At 47.6% G+C, this 21,808-nt stretch overlaps 1 protein-coding gene across 1 annotated transcript; it reads left to right on the forward strand.

The window, feature by feature from the left end:
* The first annotated feature begins 1,076 nt into the window (after positions 1–1,076).
* Positions 1,077–21,800, forward strand: NR2E1 (nuclear receptor subfamily 2 group E member 1). The gene is made up of 9 exons (XM_058835136.1): positions 1,077–1,101; positions 6,497–6,642; positions 7,363–7,450; positions 7,737–7,972; positions 9,292–9,438; positions 14,177–14,273; positions 14,659–14,808; positions 15,079–15,184; positions 17,575–21,800. The coding sequence occupies exons 1-9, from the start codon at positions 1,077–1,079 to the stop codon at positions 17,735–17,737; spliced, it is 1,158 nt and encodes a 385-aa protein (XP_058691119.1). The 3' UTR covers positions 17,738–21,800.
* The last annotated feature ends 8 nt before the right edge of the window (positions 21,801–21,808 follow it).

Consider the following 21,808-nt stretch of genomic DNA (forward strand, 5'->3'; position numbering starts at 1 on the left):
AAAGAAACGGGATCTAGAACCGTTCTTTCTGTTTTCCTTTTGTCTTCTGTTTTTTTTTTCTTTTTTTCTTTTTTTTTTCTTTTTTTTTCTTCTTTTTTTTTTTTTTTTTTTATTTTGCGGGGGGGTGGTGGGAGCTGTCCCTTTTTATGACAGCGAGGGCACAAGGCGAGCGAGGAGGCGGAATCGTCTCGGCAGCCGCTGCATTTTGTGTGGAAGCCGCTCGGGGGTTCATTAATATCATTAGCATTTAACCCCCTCCCTGCCCCCTCCCCTTGGCAGCGCGGGCTGACGTCACGCGGCTGCAGGAGTTGGGGGGAAAGCGAGGGAAGCTCAGTGGGCAAGGGGCGTCCCTCTCCCCTCCCCGCCGCTGCCTGTCACTGCCTCTCTGCCGATATTATAGGGGCCGAAGCCTTGAGCTCAACGCGCGAAGTCAGCCAGTGTAATGAACTTCTGGAAACCTTTCCCTTTTTATACCATTCAGTTTCTGAGAGGCAGAGACTGCCTCCTCTGACGCCTTTTCCCCCCTTCCATTATTTTTCCAGGCTCTGATCTCCCTGCTTGCTGCACCGAGGCTCTCGGCGCAGAGCCCCGCTCCCTATCCTACCTTCTCCTTCGCTTCATTGTTGTCCTGGCTGCTGTGGCTCTCGCTTGCCTTCCAGGAGCGCGGTGGCGAGCACAGTCGCACCCCCAGAACCCTCCCAGGGTCCCGAGAGCATCTACTCGCAGAGGGGCAGCCGGCGGCCGCCGACTTTGGGTCACTTCGTTGTTTTTTATTCTTTTTCTTTGTTTTTTTTTTTTTTTTAAATTTTGCTCCACTTTTCTTTCTTTTTTTTTTTAATTTCCCCCCCCCCCGCCCCCCTTTCCTCGTCCCCGCAGCGTGTCCCCGTCCCTCGGGAGGACATCGCTGGGGGAGCGGGGCTGCGGCGAGGATGTGCCGGCCCCCGCGGCGGAGCCAGCAGTGAGCACCCAAGGGAGGCACCTGCCCCGCGGAGCAGGGGGGCCCCGGGGGGGCCGCACCGCCTCGCCCCGGAGCCGACACTTCGCCCCGAGTTTAACCACTCACGGGGGCTTCGAGCATGAGCAAGCCGGCGGGATCAACAAGTGGGTAATAACGCGGTGGAGGCTTCGAGCAGCCTTTCCGAGGCCGGCTGCAGCCTGGCCTGGGGGGCGGGAGGTGGAGGGGAGGGAGAGGAAGGGGAGGGGGGGTTGTGGCTTGGGTTTGCACCCCCCCACACCCCGCGCCCAATTGAAAAAGAAGTGTATATTTCCAACCGGAGTGGCAACGAATATATAGGCTCGGAGTTGCCCCGATGCAGTTTGGGCCTGGGGCTTACGGAAAGCCGCTTTCCAGCTGCGTGCCCCGGCTTTCCGCGCTGGGAACCGGGGCAGAAGCCCGTGGGCAGCGAGCTCCCGGGAAGGCGGCTCCGCCGGCGGCGGGGAGGGGGCTGGTCCCGCCGGGACGCCGTCGGCTGCTTGCGGGTCTCCGATGCTGGGGCGGAGGGGAGAAGGTTTGGTTTTAAAAGGCATTTCGGCGTTGAAACGTGCTGGTTTTCTCACGGACTTTATGCAATCTTCTGCGACATAATAATTTCTTTTTAAGAGTTTGAAACTCCGGTCGCTCAATTACACGGAATCGCGTAAGCAACTCAGTCGAAGGAGGATTTAAATGCAATACTTTGCACACCATTCCCAGTTACAACAAATAATCCTGCAACGAGGAAAGCAGAAACAACTTAAAAGTCACATTTTCCTTAATCCTAAATCCATGCACCTCATAACTGGGGAATTTAAAGCATGACTAACCGCTCTTACAGAATGGCTCAATTCGTATAATCCCAACGGGACTTTCGGAGTTTGTAATATGGACGGAGTCAGTAACAAAGGGGGAAAAAATACCCAATCCAATTTAATGTCTGACAAGTGATGGATAGGACAGCTATTTCCTCTGCGCTCCGACAGGCTCCCGGGGTTGCGGAGCGGCGGCCAAGGGAGGCAAAGCCGGGAGGGACCGCAGCGGTACCTGCCACCGGCCACCCCCCGCCAGCCCCGCGGCCTTCTCCTCGCCGCTGCCTTCCATTATTTTGACCCGAGTCCGCCCTTTGTCCGCGGGGGCCGGGAAGCCTGGGAGGAGGGAGGGAGGGCCGGGGGGCAGTCGGGGGCCGAGGCGCGGAGGGCACGCGTGGAGGAGGCGGGCGGCGCGGAGCCCCGGAGCTGCGGCCGAGCTGCGGCCGCCTCGGCGCCGCTGGTTTGTCCCCTTCCTCCGTGGGGCTGAGTGCGGCGTCTTTTTGCCCCGGCCCCGCGAGGGAGAAAATAAAAATGTAGTGGAGGTACTAAGGTAGTAACCGGCGAAGGGGATGGGGGCTAAAAAGCCAGCGGCGGCCGGGGCTGCTCCGGCCGGCTGTGCTCCCTAGGTTGCCCGGGAAGTGTGAGGCAGCCGGAGCGGGATCGGGCCCGTGGGCAGCTGCTCCGGGACGTTGTCGGGGCTCCTGGAAGGTTTCTGAGTGATCAGGAAAGGTCGGGAAGGACCGGGGAGTGTCGTCCCCAAAGGGCGGCGGAGCTTCTGCCGGAGACATTTCGCGGAGGTGAAAACCCGCCAGGCTGGATCGCGCCTCCGGCCCCAGGGCGCTGAGCGACCCCCGGCCACCGCCGCTGCTTTCACTGATGACCCCCTGACCCCTGGGGACCTCCCGAAAGGGACCCCCACGCCCGACTCAGTCAAACCCACGGGGATGGGGACAGGCTGGGTCTGCTCAGCGCCGGGGCCCGAGCCCAGCCGGCCTCTGCAGCGCATGCAAAAGCCCGACCAGCTGTCCCGGGCCCTGGGCGCTCGTCCCGGGGGTCCTGAGGGGCTCCCGGGCAAGGGGGCTGCGTCTTGGCTTTTCTGCCCGCCGGTGGGCGCCCGGCGATGTCAGCTGCCATGTCTGCCTGGGTGGTAACAAGACCCCATCCCGCCGTCCCCTGAGCCCAGACTAACTTCTTTCAACAGCCTCTGATGGTAATTACAGTAATCGGGGCTGCCATATATCCTTTAAGCAATTATGGCACACAAAAAAAGCCCCCAAGGACCCCCTGTCGTGGGATGTTCAAAACGGTTTCCCTGCTGAACAGAAATCCCATTTTCTTAGCGCTAAAACTTCTGAGACGAAGCGGTACCTCGGGGAACCGGAGCGCTTTTAAACAGAGTTAATCAGTTATCGCATGACCCCGTGTCAAGCTTACATTTTTCCCTTCCCACCCCCCGCCCTGCCTCTTACCCGTCTACTTATTTCATATTTTGTCCTGCACGAAAGTTTTCTCATAACAGCCCCCGCGGGGCAGGGCTGGGAGTTTGGGGGGATGGAGGGGGGTGGGCAGAGCGCGGCGGGACGGGGCGGCCCCGCAAAGGCGCGACGCGGGGGGCTCCAGCCGCTCCCTCCGCCGTGCCCCCATCCCGGTCCTCCGCCTCGCCGGGGGCCACGGAGCTGAGCAGAGCGGCCACGCTGCTCCGGCCACTGGAAACGTGGTTATGTGCGTTTGGTGAGGTGCTCCAGGTGCTCGCGATTTACAGCAGGAATACGGGGACGTGTAAGGAATATATGGGCCATATGTTTACATGCATGGTGTGGATATGTACATACATAGTCCATAGGATTTTTTTTTCTTTTTTTTTTTTTTTCTTTTTTTTTTTTAAAGCGGGTCCCAAGCTTAAAATCTGTGTGGGGAAAACTAGCACAAGTTTTTTCCGTCTCCACTGGCCGGCTTCAGCGCCGGCAGAGCAGAGCCGGCCGCCCCGCAGCTAAGGCCGGCCGGGGAAGCGGGGACCCGGTGGCTGCGGTGTCCCGGGAAGGTGGCGGTCACACTGCGGGCCCGGCTGCACCAGCGAAGGGAAGGGGAGCGGACGGGGCCTTTGGCGCCGGGAGCGGCGGTGGGACAGGGTGCGCGGGGGCAGCAGTGCCGGGCCCGGCACCGGGATGCACCACCGCTGCACGTACCGCTCCAGTGTCTCTCCCCCCACCCCCAGCCTGCCCCTCCTCCTCCTCCTCCTTTGTGTGCGTGTGTGTGGATCCTCTCTCTCCCCGTGGATGCTAAGGACTGGAGAGGGAAGTCGGGCGCTTTCCCCCGTTTGCATTGTGCGATATCCGAATTCCCATGCTACACTTTTTGACGGGTCACTGGTGCCCCAATAGGCAGGTGGCAAGGAGGGCTTGTAATTACACACTCCCAGAAACCGTGCCTTGGCCTCAGCCCTCCTCACGGGCGCCTACCTGCAGCTCCAAAGCCGAGGTTTGCTCGCAGGCAGTGGTGCGGGGGGGGCATACTTCAGCTGCGCTCCTTATTAATTGCGCAAAAGTTTTCTATTCTTTAACCTCTCTCCCCCCCTCCCACCTTCCCTCCCTCCGCCACCCCTCCCTCTCGCAGTCCCTAACCTAATCCCCGTCCCTCTCGCCGTGTTGTGTATAGCAGCTGTCGGGTTTCATTTAGGGGAGAAGCTGGCAGCTTGTGCTCATTGGAGGCAGTCAAACGAGTTTCAATGGGCAAAATCATTAAGTTAACACTTTATCTAATGTCCCTATTGTCTGCCAGCAGGCATTGTCTTAGAGCCTTAGCGCAGACATGTCTGAAAGTATCTCGGACTCCTAAATTCTCTAGGGAGCGAGAGGAGCCCCTGCGGCCTGTTTCCATTGCCCCCCTCCCGCCCCCCAGCACCGCTCCGCACGCCGCCGCTTTTCCCTCTCCAGCCTTCATCCTCACCCACCCGTAGCCGGGGCTCTCCCTGAACAACTTCTAAACAAATATAGTAGCCCCGAGAGCCCTCCATTAGAGTTTGGAGATCAAGGTTTGGTGAGAGGGACTGAATTTCTAACTTAAGTTATGGTAGGAGGGAATAAGGCTGCTTGAGGTAGAGGGAAAAAAAGAAGAGAGGAGAGGAGAGGAGAGGAGAGGAGAGGAGAGGAGAGGAGAGGAGAGGAGAGGAGAGGAGAGGAGAGGAGAGGAGAGGAGAGGAGAGGAGAGGAGAGGAGAGGAGAGGAGAGGAGAGGAGAGGAGAGGAGAGGAGAGGAGAGGAGAGGAGAGGAGAGGAGAGGAGAGGAGAGGAGAGGAGAGGAGAGGAGAGGAGAGGAGAGGAGAGGAGAGGAGAGGAGAGGAGAGGAGAGGAGAGGAGAGGAGAGGAGAGGAGAGGAGAAGAGAAGAGAAGAGAAGAGAAGAGAAGAGAAGAGAAGAGAAGAGAAGAGAAGAGAAGAGAAGAGAAGAGAAGAGAAGAGAAGAGAAGAGAAGAGAAGAGAAGAGAAGAGAAGAGAAGAGAAGAGAAGAGAAGAGAAGAGAAGAGAAGAGAAGAGAAGAGAAGAGAAGAGAAGAGAAGAGAAGAGAAGAGAAGAGAAGAGAAGAGAAGAGAAGAAAAAGAAAAACTAAGAGGAGAAAAAAAGAAAAAATAAAAAGAAAATAAGGAAAGGAAAGAAAATAAGAAAAAAACAAACAAGGAAAAGAAAAACTAAAAGAAAAAGAAAAGAAAAATAAAAGGAAAAAGAGAAAGTAAACAAAGAAAAGGAAGAGAAAAATGACAATAAGAAGAAAGTAAACTAAAAAAGGAAAAAGAAAAAGAAAAAGAAAAAGAAAAAGAAAAAGAAAAAGAAAAAGAAAAAGAAAAAGAAAAAGAAAAAGAAAAAGAAAAAGAAAAAGAAAAAGAAAAAGAAAAAGAAAAAGAAAAAAGGAAAAAAAGGAAAAAAAGGAAAAAACCGGAGAAAAGGCAGAAGCTGAGCGGGATTTTGGCGGGTTTCTTGAACCGGGCTGCAGTAGTCTGTGTACGAGTTTTTACATCTCCCTGAGAGCATTTGCAATTCTAGTCAAAGCCGGTGCGAAAGCAGCGCCCGGCGGAGCGGGGGCTGCGGGCGAGGCGGAGCGGAGCGGGACGGAGCAGCACTGCCCGCCCGCCAGGCTCACAGGTCCACTGACTCCTCCGTGTACAAAACGGAGACGGAAAGTTTTGCTGCAGGTTTTGGGGTGAAGAAAATAGCACGCCTTCTCTGCGGCGGAAATCAACCCCCTTTCGCAAGGGTAGCTAGTGGGGAGAGGAGGTTACTTAGCTTCCCAGTCATTTTATTTTGTTTTGGTTTGGTTTATTATGTGCATCGGTCTCCTGAATGCTCTCCTGCCCAGGGAAAGTGCTATCCTCTGTTTGCCGAGCGCCAGAAAGCGAGGGAAACACATATCCCCCCCTCACCAAACCCCCCGAATTCCCTCCCCTCCCCCCTCATCCTCACATCTAGCAGGCAAGACTGCCGCTCCCGCTGCTGTAATCTTCCCTTCCAAAATGGGTCTTGGCGATTATAGAAGATCCAAATAAACTTAGCGGGGCATGAATAATGCTCATTGTAGAAAACTGACACTTGCTCAAGGAAAAGAAAGTTGGCTATAAAATCACTTCATTATTTGCTTGTACTGCGGCTCTGGGGCTAATCCCTCCGGAGGTCAGATTGCTGAGCGCTCTCTCTCTCTCCCTCTTTCGCTTCTCTGCTTTCAGGTCGCATTTTAGACATCCCTTGCAAAGTGTGTGGGGACCGCAGCTCCGGGAAGCACTATGGGGTTTACGCCTGCGATGGGTGCTCGGGATTTTTCAAGCGGAGCATCAGGAGGAATAGGACCTATGTTTGCAAATCAGGAAATCAGGTACCAGCCGCAGCCTAGCCCCCTCGCCGCCTGCACTCCCTACCCTGCATTTCCCCAGGGGCCCGCATTGCCCTCTCCCCAGCATCAGAGACACCCGCAGCGAGATGCAGCAGCCACGCAGCCTCACCCTCCCTTTCCCAGGGGGTGCCGGCCCGAGGCCGGGCCCTGGGTGCCCCAGCCCGCCTCCCCCTGGCACTTCCCCCAGCCGCAGCCCACCGGAGAGAATGGGGGAGATGCGCAGGGAGAAGGAGGGATGCGGACGTGGGGAGGGCACAGCCAGCACACCGCCTGGCTATGGGAGGACAGAGAGGGGCGGCCTCCCGGGAAGCCTCAGCACAGCCAGGGGATGGACAACCGTGGGTTTACACGCCGGCGTGTCGTGCCCTCGCCCAGGCGGAGGCAGCCCCGCTTTTCCCCTTCCTGCTCCGGCCGCTCTCCTTCCCACTGCCGGAGCGTCCCCGCGGGGATGCGAGCCTGGGAACGCGGAGGGATGCGCGGTGTACCGGGGAGCCCCGAGGGGGCGGCGCCGCCGTCGCTGTCTCGGGTGCTGAAGGCGGCCCCGGCCCGCCCCGCCCGGCCCGCCCTGTCCCGGGGCCGAGCACCTGGCCCGGTCCGGCCCGGCCCGGCACACGCAGGGGCCGCCCCTCCGAGGGGCCAGAGGCCGGGGCCGGCGGGGTGGGCGCGCTGCTGCCCCCGGCCCGACGGCTGGCTGTGTTGCAGGGAGGTTGCCCGGTGGACAAGACGCACAGGAACCAGTGCCGAGCCTGCCGGCTGAAGAAGTGCTTGGAGGTCAACATGAACAAAGATGGTACCTGCTCCCCCCTCTCCCGGGGCTGGGGTGGCCGGGAGGCAGGAGGGAGCTGCTCTGAACCGAGGAGCGCAGTGTCACTCCGGTGTCTCCTTGGCTCGGCCACTAATGACCCTCCCATCCTGCGGCAGCCCTCAGACACTTCTCCCCAAACCTCTCGGGCGGGGTGGGGCACAGGGCTGGCCTCAGAAAATTGCAGCGAGGGAGGAAAGCCCGGTCGAGCAGTGCGGGACACCCAGTGCGGATGCCCGAGGTGACCCCCTCGCCTCTCTTTGATGCCCCGCAGCCGTGCAACACGAGCGGGGCCCCCGGACGTCGACGATACGGAAACAGGTGGCTCTCTATTTCCGCGGGCACAAGGAGGAGAGCGGCGGAGCCCCGCACTTTCCTGCTGCCGCCCTGCCGGCACCCGCCTTCTTCACCGCCGTCTCCCAGCTGGAGCCCCATGGCCTGGAGCTGGCCGCTGTCACCGGCACCCCGGAGAGACAGGCTCTGGTGGGCCTGGCACAGCCCACCCCTAAGGTCAGCCACTGCCCTGGCCCCCAGCGGGCTGCAAACCTTGCTGCTGAGGCGCCTGCAACCTGTCGGCTCCTTCCTTCCTCTGGGGTAGACATGGCAAACAGCAAGGTTTGAAACTTTGTGGGTTGTGGTGGGGACTTTTGTTACATCCCTAAAAGCTGTGAGGATACGAGGTGCAATGCCTTCTGGAGAAGGTGTGTGCAGCAGGACCAGAGGGTAACCTGCTCCATACAAACCCTGTCTCTCATACATTCTTATACCTTCATGGATGCAGAAATGGGATGGAGCCCATCCACAAGTCAGTTTTAAACCTTGTTTCACAAGGAATGCAGTCCCTGTGAATGAGTTTTCTTCAGAGAAATGCCAATCTCCACAGTGGTATAGTTCAGAAAGTACTTTATGTACTGACCAAAGCCTGCAGCTTGTCCCCACAGACACAAACCCCACACTTGGCTAAGCTGGCTCTCTGCACTTCTTGGTTGTGACATTTCCTAAGCAGCCCTGTGCAAGCACTGCTGTGGCCTCAACTGCACAGAATTAGCTGCAAGGCTGTGTTTTTCACTAGCCCATTTGCAAAACGTTGTTTAGCATTTATGATGGGTTCTGCCAAGCTACTTACGAGTTCTGAAAATGCAGAACTATTTAAGAAAGTGCTTAAATAGTTGTGCATTTTCAGAGTTGGCAGGTAGCTTGGCAGAACCCTTCGTAAACATGGTCACAACATACAGTTTTAAGTGGTAATTTTGAAAAATGTTGAATCAGAAATTATTTGACAAGAATATGTAGCACACGCATGAAAACAACTCCATTCAAACCCTACACAGCCTCTAGATAGTTATGCCTAGTTCTATGAATCTATTAACAACCTGTTGCAGTCAGGGAACAAGATGAAGGTTTAGGCTAAATTAATATTTACTGCTTTGCTGAGCAGTGCTGGAATGCCAAATCAGCTTCTGAAGAAAGGTTACAAACTACATGTTGTTAATCAAATTTTTATTCTTCTAACTCTGCTATCAAGCGGTGTGCTATTGTGTAACAGAGTAAAGCATGACACAAAATTTTGGTACACTTTTTCCCCCCTGATGTAATAATTTCATTCTCCTTTCAACTTCCTGCTCTGAACTAGTACAGTTCATCCACATGGATGAGCAGCAAGGAGCAGTCTGGAGTGAACCCACTGCAAGCAATGCCCTCTGCTTGCAGAACACGAGAGTGCACATTCTGTATTGGGCATGAGCAGGAACGCTGAATGTAGGGGGGAGGAAGACCAGGCTGCCTTGGTGACATGGCATGAAATGGCTTTATTTTCTCTTTGACATTAGTATCCACATGAAGTCAATGGTACCCCTATGTATCTCTACGAAGTGGCCACTGAATCCGTCTGTGAGTCAGCAGCCAGACTTCTGTTCATGAGCATCAAGTGGGCCAAAAGTGTCCCAGCCTTCTCCACCTTGTCATTACAAGACCAGGTAAGGCACTGGCAGCAGGAGTGGCATCGGCCTGGCCTGCCTGTTAAAGAAGGCTCAGACTTCACATTGGGTCCCGAACTTCCAGCCCTAGACCATGAAATCCGTAATGGACTTCAGCAGCCCTGAAGTTCAGTGCAGAGCTTCAGTCTGTCCCTGAAAACCAGGCAGTGATCTAGAAACAGCTTTCCTCCAACTTTTATCTCATGAAACAAGTGAAAATCAAGCCAGGAAAAAGAAATATAACATAAAACAAATTTATAGAAGGACAAGTGCTAGAGGAGAAATCACTACACTGCAGACCAAATGTAGCATGCCCAAACTGCTTTTCTACTTGTAGGACAATTTTTCCTTCCATAAAATGGGGAATACTATCTTATTTTGCTATTTTGGGATGAGAAATGCTTAGCTCAGTTTATGGTCTCAGGATATGACTGAGAAACTGTTGTTTCTGAAGACCAGTTCTCCTCCTTCTCATTCTTTACCAGTTCTTCCTCCTCCTCCTCCCAGTCCCCTCATTCTCCTCTTCCTTTCTCCTACTCCTCCTCTTCTTTTCTCCTCTCAACTGTTTAAACAGCCAACATTTTTCCTTATTCACCTTGGCTTACAATTACGTCAATATGGTGGAAGCAGTATTTGGCCACCCCCCAATATTTTTTACCATTAATTAAAATCTTCCCTAATATGTTTTGTTTTCCTCTATGATAATTTGCCTTTGCCTCAAGTCAATCATAGGTGAACCATACAAGATGAAACAATTTCTTAATGACTTGATTCTTGATGAGAACTCAGTGTGCTCTGTATAATGCACCAATTTTTAAAAAAGTAATCAGATAATTGTAAAATGGCAGGGTGGAAATCTACACGAAGCTCCAATCAAAAAAGACATCTAATACTTTGATATGATTGAGCTAATTTACCAAAATGGTAACTAGAAAAACTGTGCCATAGATAGATGTTACATAGCAGTTGTCAGAGAAACTAGTTCCTCTCCCCAGAAGCACATTACAAGTGTTACAGCTGATATGCAAATATGTATTTTGAACTAAAAGAAAAGAGCTTACTAGGAAACTAATAGTGATTTCAATCTAAAGGTAAATAATGATGGTCACAATATGTTATAAAGCTAAGGTATAAAATTGCTCATTTTCTAGCACCAAACCTATGTTTTGAAATCCTTGTTGTGAAATTAGACAAAGAGGAATGCTGCTCAGCTCCACCTGCAGTCCTGCTACACAGTGAGGGTGAGAGGAGTGATGGGACAGGGCCAGGAAGGTCACACATGCCAGTAGGAAGGCAACAATCCCAGTGTGGCATCCTGCTGCTCTCTAATCCTGTCTTCTGCTGCCACTAGTCCTGCAGAGCACTGGGTCTGTCACAGTGAGCAACCAAAGAAACAGGCTCAAGTGCCAGGGGCGAGAAGCAGGTGCGCTGCTCCAGCAGCAGCCCCAGCACACAGGAGGAGACTGAGTCCATCTCTAGACCAGTGATGTCCACAGGAGGCTCCCTAGGCAAAGGGTTTAGCTGACATAATAGGGAGGCATTTCCCACACCATCATCTCTGCTAGTGTGCGGAGGAGGAGGAGGCAGCCGGATGTGGGAGCAGGGGAAATCCCCATGGCATGTGACCAAGTATGCCTCAAACAGCAGGGCCTGTTTATCTACCATAGACACTACAGTGCTCCCATTAAATGACCCACTACCTCTTTCACTTTCATAGCAGGGACTAATCTTAGAGAATAACTTTAGGAACTCAGCCTTAATATCACTCTCACTTGCTGTACCTCATTGCAAGTCAGCTTCCTCAAAACTCAGAGCTGCTCAGCTCAAAAGCTTTGATTTGTGTCGTTCTGCATGATTCCTCTGTCATACTTAGGAGAGCTGGAGAAGAAATAATTCTGATTTTAATCACCTTATTTCATGAATAATCATACAGTTGATTTTTATAACATTGCTATTGCTTTATTTAATTTGACAATGGCCCAGCTGTAAATGTCTGCATTTCTCTTTTGGTATCCCTGACATCTGGCTGAGGAGAGACTAAAATCTCTTCCTGGATTTTGCTTTTTTTTTTGTGTTCTTCTGAAAAGGCAAGTGCACTGTAATTTCAGGACTCTGAGGCGGTTTTATCTTGAAGGCAGGGAAATAAATAGAAACCAATTTGCTGATAAAACACAAGTCTGAGCATTGCTGCACTGCGTACCTCTGGTAAAACAGAGGTTGTGTCCCTTCCCTACATTCATACAGATAAGTCCATCATAACCAGAAACCACACAACAAAAAATGTCATGCTTCTAGTTCTGCTGGCCTGCACCTGCCCACGTTATCTGTGAGACAGGTTGGCCCAATGCAGGTCACCAACAAAAGATCACACTAAGGATGGGGTTGGTTAAGAAGCAAAACCAGTTATTCAGAAAGCCTGGTGTTCGTTGATTCTTTGAAGAAGGAGGGCTGAGTATGACTTCAGCATGAATTATTTTAATTGGTGGTTTTACAGACTTATGCATAGGCATGAAGAAAGGGTTAGCTATTGGAATAGTCTCTTATTTCTAAAGTCTTCTAACTTTAAAGACTCAGTGGGAAAGAAAATATGAAATTTATATCTTCCAGGAACCAGCATTCATTACCATTGTATCTGCATGAATGAATGACAAAAAAAGTTTTACAAAAGCAAATGAAAGGCTGGCAAATCATTTCCTATGTCACACAGACACCTGTGCATCCATCAGGTGGGATTATCCAGAGGAGGGACTGGGTTTGCAGACTGCAGTGGTTAGGAAACTTAAGAGTAGATTCATCTGCTCTCAGAAGAAAGTTGAGATGGGCACCACACTCTAGACACAGCAACCCCTCCCCATCTCCATTTCAGGCAATAATCTGGGCAGGTTTTGGTACTGTAAAATCCAATGTAAATGTTCCAAACAGCAACTGCATGCAGAGACACGAGTACCTTCCTGTCACGATTTCCTTAGATTATGGAGAAATTCTGCAAAGCACACAGGGCAGAAAGGCATAAAATGGACATAACCCTGCAGTGAAAAGTTGAGAGCAGAGACTGAGAATTCTTCCTTCCATTCAGATTGGAACAGGGTGGTTTAAAACTTGCAATCATGGAATCACAGGAGGGGTCAGGTTGGAAGGGATTACATCTGGTCCGACCTCCCTGCTCAAGCAGGGTCATCCCAGAGCACATGGCACAGGACTATGTCCAGGCAGTTCTTGAATATCTCCAGTGAAGGAGACTCCACACAATCACTTTGGGTAACCTGTTCCAGTGCTTGGTGCACAGTAAAGTTTATCCTCATATTCAGGTGGAATTTCCTGTGCAGTTTCTGTCCATTGGTTCATGTCCCAGTGGCTGGCAACTGGTAGCACTGTCCTGAACAGCAATATTGTTAAGAGTTTGCACATAGATGAAGGATTTTCTTTTACTGATGCTTTCTGTAACACCTACCGTTTTCACATATCTGATTCCAAGGATATCATTATTAACTTCGTACAGCATCTTTTTTTACTTTGTTCTTCTTTACTGACTCTTTACATACTTAAAATACCCTCCTTCCTCTTTTCCTAAGAAGCTAAGCTGCTGATAGTTTCAGGGACCATAGCAATATTAATGATTGCAGGTTCTGGGGTTTGGTTTGGTGGCTTCATTTTTTTTTTGCTTGAGTTTTGGGCAATCTGCTTTTACTGCATGGAGCTGCAGCTGGAAGATACCTTCTGAGCCCACTACAGCTCTCACCCCTTCAAACCTCTCCCACCCTATTGTGTGACACAAGGTCCCAGCAACATGTACGCACCACCACATCCCTTTTGGCTATGAACTTCAGCTGAACCAGAGGTCCTCCAAACCTCTCTTCAGAGTTGGTCTGGGCTAACAATCTAGATGTATAGATGTCTGTTCTGGCTTTGACAGTCTGCATTTCCAGAAGCCTTGTCTCCTCTTCAGATGCACCACTGCCTCTTCAGGGAAATCACAAGCATTGCCTCAGAGAAAACAGAGAAAAACACATCCTCCATACAGCCATGCAATGTGCAAAAGCTGCAGAGAACTAGCAATGTTGTCAGTGTAGGTGCCTGGATATTTGCATCTCTGAAAGGAAACAGCTCTTAGTGCCTGGAATTTCTGTGTGATTTTAAGCAAAAAAGCAGAAAAACATGTATGTGACACTGAGAAATTGTTCGTGTGTCCAGATGCTGTGCTTGACATATCTAGAGACTGGCTTAGTAAGAAAGGGGTTATAAGATGTGTGCTCTAAAGCACTGCTCCCTACACCGATGCAGGATGTTATCCAGGCTTTTCTTCACAAAATTCTCCCTTCCTGATGGAAAGGAGTGTAATCCCCAGAGAGCAAGCAGAAAGCACTCATCCAACCTGTCCTAGAACAGCTGCATAAGTGCTGAGGGGGAGGAGAAGAGAACCCATACCATGCTGAGAAAGCAAGTGTGTTCATGTTGTGAGCAAATGCTCTGGGAAAAAGAGTTCTCACTCTCTTTCTCTTCCCTTTCGGTCCACAACACGGTGCACAGCGAGCCAACCCTCAGTGTTTTTCTACAATGCATAGACTTATTTCTAGACACCTTCTCAAAAGGCTAAGAGAAGAGTTAATGAATGCTGTGGGGGAAATACCATGACAGGCATTTAAAGTAGTTTTTAAAATAACAGAAATTTACATATTTAAATTGTTTATAAATCTATAAATTATACACTATGTTATATTGTACATCTATTGTATGACAGCTGATGCTTTTGGAAGATGCTTGGAGAGAACTGTTTGTTCTAGGAATAGCACAATGGGCCATTCCAGTTGATGCTAACACTCTACTGGCTGTATCTGGTAAGAATTGCACAATTTAATGACTTTGTTACAAAAATTACCATAAAAATACATTACTGAAAAAAGAACAACATGTAAAGAATAACAAATTCCTACTGAACAATAGAGCATACCTGTCATTTATAAATCTATATTTAAATGCAAATAATGTTGTTTTGTTGTATTCATGACTGCTTGAATTGTCATTTAAATGCAAATTACTGTGTTTGTTATCATCCAAGAGAAGATTTTATATTAACTTTCATACAATATAGTCAGTTTACATGGAACCAGATAGACAAGTGTGACAATAGAGAGGACATTGATACAGAGGATTTTGTCAGAAATCAATATAAAATAAAGCAAATGCCTTTAATATTATTTATTTCATCTGTTTCTGTTTCAGGCATGAACGGTGACAATACAGATTCTCAGAAGCTGAATAAAATTATTTCAGAAATACAGGCTTTACAGGAGGTTGTGGCTAGATTTAGACAACTTCGGCTAGATGCTACTGAATTTGCCTGTCTCAAATGCATTGTCACTTTTAAAGCTGGTAAGCAGAAAGGATCTCTCATTTGTCTGGGCTGATAACTATGAGGTTGCTGCTTTAAAGTGAAAATGATGTTTTAAACCAGGCATAGCTTTGTATCACTCAGTAGGTTTTCCAACATTGAATTCCAATAGTCATTGCTGCATTTTGAAAGGGCTGACAGTGGAGTGCTGGGGAACTAATAGGAACATTTAATTTCCATTGATAGCACTAGCTGAACTGTTTTGATCCACCCAAGAGTCAAGCTGAACTAGTAACTGATCTGCTTTCCAGTGCCCACACACAGTGGTTCTGAACTGAGGAGTTTCCGAAATGCTGCTGCCATAGCAGCCCTTCAAGACGAAGCCCAGCTCACCCTGAACAGCTACATTCATACCAGGTCAGTGGTGTCTCCTGTCAATGCTTCTGGCAGGTGTAGGGGTAACATCCTCCTCTCGTTGCACGGAAGGCGGCATTTGCACAGACTGAAGTGGGGACCAGGCTGCTATGGAGATTATAGATTGGCTGTCAGCCTGCTGGGATTTGGCATTTCCTGATGAAATAGAACCACAGAAAATGTTGGAAAGGATCCTCAAAATCATCCAGTTCACCCATTAACTCTGTCAAGTCCATCATTAAATCATGTTCCCAAGTGCTACATCTACATGTGTTTTAAATACATCCAGGGATACATCTACATGTGTTTTAAATACATCCACCACTTCCCTGTGCAGCTTGTTCCAATGCTTGACAACCTTTTTGGGAAAGATATTTTTCCTAATATTCAAACTAAATCTCCGTTGGTGCAACTTGAGGCCATTTCCTCTTGTCTTATTGCTTGTGACTGGGAGCAGCGACCAAAACCCACATCACTACGATTTCATTTCAGGTAGAGAGTGATAAAGCCTCCCCCTGCCCTCTTTTTCTTCAGATGGAATAACCCCAACTCCCTTAGCTGTTGCTCTAGACCCTTACCAGCTTTGTTGCTCCTCTTTGGGTGTGCTCCAGCACCTCAGTGTTTTTAAACAAATAGAAAAGTGTTAAAAGGAAAGGTCCTCCTCTGGGAAGTGATACCAGCTATGCAATACTTTTCAGCTCAGAGGCCTAAATTTTCCTCTACATTTTACTCAATCAAATACCACTAAAAGTGATGCTCAAAAAATTATGTCTCAGAGCAGTATGAGCGCCTTTCACCCACTATGGGAATCTCCAGTTCCCATATAATCTCCTCCATTTCGCAGATACAGAAATCAGGACATAAGGAACTTAAGTGGCTCTTCCAAGATGCTGCCTACAGTCTGTGCTCAAATGAATTTGTGAATCACATTGTGGTGCCAGAGCAAAGTCCTTTAGTTGCAGTGGAGGTCCATGAGACTAAAACAGAGATGGAGCAGTGGAAGAGGAACTTTTATACCATTTTTTTCCCTCTGAAGCTTTGATTGCCTGTCAGGCAGAAGTCCTATCAGTATCAGAGATTAGATGGCAGCAGTCTATGAAGCACTTCTATTAGTCTACAGGGAATAGCCAGCACTGGGGATGGAAGTAAAAATGCAAATTCCATCCAGTTATGGCTGCTTCAGAGCAAAAAGAGTAACTGCTGCATAGCAGTCTCTTCCTGTTCTTAAGGAAGGCCTTTTCCGTGAAGATTGCTCTCTGGAGTCCTTAAGTGAGATAGGGCCTGTTGCAGAGAGAAGCCAGGGAAGAATACATAGCCACAGCGTCCCTTCCAAGAGAACAACATTTCCACAGCATTTCTGTGTTGCTGGAAGTATTTAGATACTGTGCTAGCCGTTGTATACTGTAAACAATACCCTTTGTAAACAATTCCTTACAAAGGAAAAGTGCAGTCCACTGACTCAGACTCCATTGTGAGAGGGCTTTCAGCTTGTGTGTTTCATCCTTAGGCTTGAATTTACCCTCCTGCCAATGTCACTGCAGTATCAGCCCTTTGATCCCAGCGGAGTCACTCTCAACATGATGCAAGGGAGGGCAATCTGGAGAAGCAGCATGTTTCTCCAAACACTACACTTCTCTTTAGGGATAAAAGATTTAGGGAGAAAACTTCTGTAACCAGAAGTTTGAGAATCACTGTTATAAAGACAGCATAAACACAGTTAGAAATACACATCTTATGCTGTTCTGGCTCCGAAAGCTGGGAGAAAGGATGGAAAACATCCTATACACAAACACATTACCTGGGGAAAAACATAGTTCTTTAACAAAAACTTTCCTTACAAATGTCAATTGGTATTCAATATATCTGCTAATCAAAAGGGGGTAAAGTGATTACCATGACAATCCAGCTAGTCTTAAGGTGTACTTCAAAAAACAGGGTAGTTACTGCAAGTCAAGCTCTTCCCTGAACTGCACTGAGAACATTGCTGTGTGAGGGGCACATCAGAGCAGGTCCAGTTTTTGTATTGCTACTGCTGTAGGGGAATGAACAAAGGAGCTAAACAAAACTCAGAAACCTTGTCCTATATTCTGCTGACTGTCCCAGAGAGTTTTCCTTGGAGTCAACCTTCTTGCTCACACTAGTACAGAACACAGGGTTTTGGCACAGTGTCCTGGGGGGACACAAGTATCCAGATTCTGAGTCATTATAGACCTTGCAGACTGCACTTAGGTAGAGGTTATGGGGTTTCCTCTGAAATTTGTCTCAAACAGGGACACACAGGTAGCACCACCTGTGCAATTCAGTAAATATTGGTCTTTTTCTATAAAATAAAGTTCTTCCTTTGAAAAAATACTTTAAAATTTCAATGAAATTCTTTTTCTCTCTGTCTCCAGGTACCCCACGCAACCCTGTCGTTTTGGAAAACTTCTATTGCTTTTACCAGCTTTACGTTCAATTAGTCCATCTACAATAGAAGAAGTGTTTTTCAAAAAGACCATTGGGAATGTACCAATCACAAGACTGCTTTCAGATATGTACAAATCCAGTGACATATAAATTACCTTAAAATAAACAATCAGGATGGACAGTCTGAGAAGAACTTCTATCTATGGAGAATAAGCCTCAACTAACAAAATCTACAGGAAGCATAAGCCTGGGAATGTTTAGTCCTTAAACTCATTGACAAAAAAATACCCCAGTAGATATGATTCTGCTGCTCTGAACAGAGTGATTTAGATCATGGAGAGAATGCTTTGTTCTATAGAAAAAGTGAAAGTGGTTGGAATTTGGCTGCTATTCCTGTTACTACAGGATGGAGGCAATTCATATGCCAGTCATAGTTAACAAAGACTCTGCTATTCTCTCATTTAACTGGCAGATCTGAGACAAAATGTGAAAGAAGGTACTTTAGGTTGTTCAGTATTTGGAACCGGGTGACCAAACTTGGCTTCTGTTGTAACACAAGATGTGGTGGCCTTCAGAATTGTTTTAAAAGTAGCCTATGTTGGGAAAGTGTTTTTAATATGATAGGCAACATTTGAGATCAAGTTACCAAAACATTGCTTCTGCTATAATACATCATGAAGTGGCCTTCAGAACTGATTAAAAGGTAGCTTATGACGGCAGCTCCATTCTTCCTACAAAATGAACTGGTGATCTTTGACGCGGATGTCACCACAATTTGTTCAGTTAACATCTCAAAGACAGAAGAGCTTTATACATTTCCTCCCCGACCTTCCCTCCTTCTTCTTCCACACACACAGACATATATTCACACACACACACCTGAAAAGAGACAACACAAGAAAGGAAGACTAAAACAGCAAAACCAAATACAATGGAGATGACCGCTTCAGTGATCTGCTGGCTGTCCCGTTGGCACAGTGCTGAAACCAAAGGCAACGGTGGCCAAACTCTTTGTCGATTAAATGTGCAGAGAAATGAAATGACTATAAAAAAATCCATGGAAGAAATTTTATTTCAAAGAAATAAAGGCTGTTGACTGATACAATGCTAACTATTTCCAAAAGTCTCCAATGCCTTTTTAGAAATCTCCAGGTTCTAATTTTGAAGCCTTGTTCGCCTACACCCTCTCACACACAAGAACGTTATAAGCTGCTTATTTGATGTACGAAAAATGTAGAAAAAAAACCATTTAAAGATAGCTGCTGTACTTTTCAAAATTTGATTTGTTATTAGAAACTAGCACTGAGAAAGATCAGCACTTGAACTATCATAGAATGAGTAAAACTTTTCCTGTACAAAGTGGATTAACCGATTTGTGAAGTTAAAAAGTTGTACTCATTGTATTTACAAAGAATAAAAATATATTGAATTTAAATTACTTTCTACTGTTCTTTTAACCGTTGTCCTTAATCAGCTTCTTCCACTGTCCCCTACTTAACAGGGAATAGAAATATTCTTTACTAAAATGGATTGCCCTAGATCCTGTGGAGTTTCCATCACCAGAGGTTCTTAAAAACAGGTTAGACAAACATTAAAGGAGTAGCTTAGGTGATCCTGCCTTGTGAGATCCTGCATACAGCTATTTTCTGTAAGCCAAATAAATACCAGCTGCAAGGTTTCTTTCTCAAGAAGGCGACATGTAGCTTTTGCTAGGATGCAACACCAAGTGCATCAGAGGTCTACCCCAGTATGTGCCTTCTGTTGCATGCTATTACAATTTTTAATATCAGTGAACTGTGCAGCTAACAAAAGGTGATGAGCATAAAAGCACTGCTTCAATTAAAAAAGACTGAGGTTTTATTAATGTGTCTAACTGCATAATCACACCAAAGAAAGAGGGAAACAACTCCAAATCAACAGAACAACTTGGCAATAGTAGGAGGGAAATGTATTGCTCACATGGCAATGAGTAACTGAAGAACCATGCATGCTAAAATGACAGGTGGAAATATACTGTGTGTATTGGTGGCTCACTGGTTTGCAGTGTCAAGGAATACAGGCCACAAGTGAAATCCTAGCTCTGTTGACTTCCTAGCTCAAAAATCTCATATGTTTCAGAGGTCAACATTTTAACCCCAGCTCTCCTCCATTTGCAGTCTGCTGGGTCTCACATTCTATCTTTTCCAAGACAGACAGACCCTAAATACACAAGATGAGTCACAGGCTATGAGACCTCAAAGTATCTTCCATACAAACTAGCTTGGAGCACTTAAAAAGGCACTTACTACAGGGCACAGCACACTCCTAGAAAGAAAGCAACATTCTTCCTGCACCTGTAATAATTTTCTGCTCTTTACACTAAAAAGAGCCTGATAGGACAGAAAAATCAATTGTGGTTCTCCACTTCGTGGCAATTCAGTTTATGAGCTAGAGAAGTAGAACCCAGTGCTGCACAGAATCCATCACAGAACATTCATTTCAGTAAGATTCATGCTGCTGTCCCAGAGCAGCAATAAACACAAACTGCATCCACCCTGCTAGGCAACAGGGCAATCACACCCTGCAGTTTGCTGTAGTCCCAGTCCCTACATCACCCAGGCTAGAGGACAAAACAGAGCGTACTGGCAAAGCAGGCAGGGCAATGGGACAACACCCATACCTCATCCTGTTACCTGCAAGACCTGGCCCAGCTGCAGAGCACACTCACTGGGAACAGTGCCCAGATCCCTATGGTTTAGGCACAGCTAATCTCAGACTATGTCTTGCTCCCACTACTGCACATTGCACTGAAGCACAGCCAGGTACACCACACCAGAATTAGGGTCTCTAGCTAGCCTTGAAGGACTGAAGGCCAGGTGAGATCCCAGAGTGCTATACAAACACCCTGTCATTCTAAGAGACTAATGCTCCAAAGTCCTCACTTTGGAAACAGGAATACTTTGACATCAAGCATGCAGCTTTTCCCTCTTCAGCTTAAATATTTTGGTTTTTTTCATAGCAAATGATATTGATTGTGTCATCATCTTTCAAGTTTAAGATGTGGCATTTACTTTGATTTCTGAAAGAAGCTTCTCTCAGAAAATAACATTTGAAAAAAGAAAAATAACAACTTACTCTCTATGTAAACCTACATAATAAAACTTCAACACACTTAATCTTTCCCCCCTTTCAAGAATAACTCAACTTTTAGGGGTGATTCAACAAGGAGAGGGAAATCTGGAAATTATTTACATTATCAAAAAAATCTTGAAAAGTGAGAGCCCTGGGCTGCAAATGGACTGTCAGTTTTGGCCCTTGGTTTAGTGAATAGAATGGTTGGAGAGAATCAGCACGGTCTCAGTTAAGTATGAGCCTTCCACCTAAATTTAAATTATTCAGAGCAATTATTCAAACACTTACCTCTTCAGTGTAGCTAACCACTAGTACTATGTGTAATCCAGCCAGTCACCACTGCCTTGTCAGTTCAGTCTTTTACATTCAGATCTCCATAAATGAGGTTAATGGTCTTAATTAAAAGAAGCTACTAATTTTGTCAGCAACTTTGTAGGATGCTCTTTACAGAGGCATTGTAAGAAGGAAAAAAGCAACAGAGCTGAGTCTAAGCCAACACATAGCTACCAAATAGAAAGAACACTAGAGCAAGCTGCTACTAGAGTTCTGGAATCTGCTGTCAAGAGCATCTGGATAGGCAGTTTCCATGTCACATTTGGACGACTAAGGAAGCTTCTCTAGCTCACTTCCTTCTCATATATAAGACAACTTCAGCAGTACTGCCTGTGAACTACAGTTCAGCCATCCAGCCCCTGCATTGCACCAGTGGTCAAAACAGCACAATGTTACAGCTCACCCTTCCTTTAGTGTTCAAGGAAGTGGTCTATGATCACATCTTACAACAGACTTGTACTACTTCATGTTCCTAATTCTATCTGTAGAGCAGAGCTATTTTAATCTAGGAATGATGTTATAAGTTATGTAAATATTCCTTTCTCTATAGGATTTCATAGTTTTCACTAGCTAGTTGAAGCTAGATTGATGCTTCTTATGCCAGGTAGATAGGTATCCTTTTCCCAATTAAAGTCACAGACCTGTTGACTGCCTACCATGAGTGGTATTCCAACTTTGGCTCCACAAGACATAAACAGCCTTTAATAGCTTTATATGCTCTTTAACACTTGCAGAGTGTGAGGGTATCAAAGGGTACTTAGTGCTGGCTGTTAGTGA

The sequence above is a fragment of the Poecile atricapillus genome, chromosome 3 (genome assembly GCF_030490865.1).
Source record: "Poecile atricapillus isolate bPoeAtr1 chromosome 3, bPoeAtr1.hap1, whole genome shotgun sequence".
Classification (NCBI taxonomy): Eukaryota; Metazoa; Chordata; class Aves; order Passeriformes; family Paridae; genus Poecile; species Poecile atricapillus.

What these genes read in the sequence shown, in the direction of transcription:
- NR2E1 (XM_058835136.1), top strand. Translation starts at nt 1,077, where the DNA reads ATGAGCAAGCCGGCGGGATCAACAA. An exon ending in TTTGCAAATCAGGAAATCAG is followed by an intron (nt 6,643 to 7,362) that starts GTACCAGCCGCA and finishes GCTGTGTTGCAG; the next exon opens with GGAGGTTGCCCGGTGGACAA. An exon ending in TGGCACAGCCCACCCCTAAG is followed by an intron (nt 7,973 to 9,291) that starts GTCAGCCACTGC and finishes CTTTGACATTAG; the next exon opens with TATCCACATGAAGTCAATGG.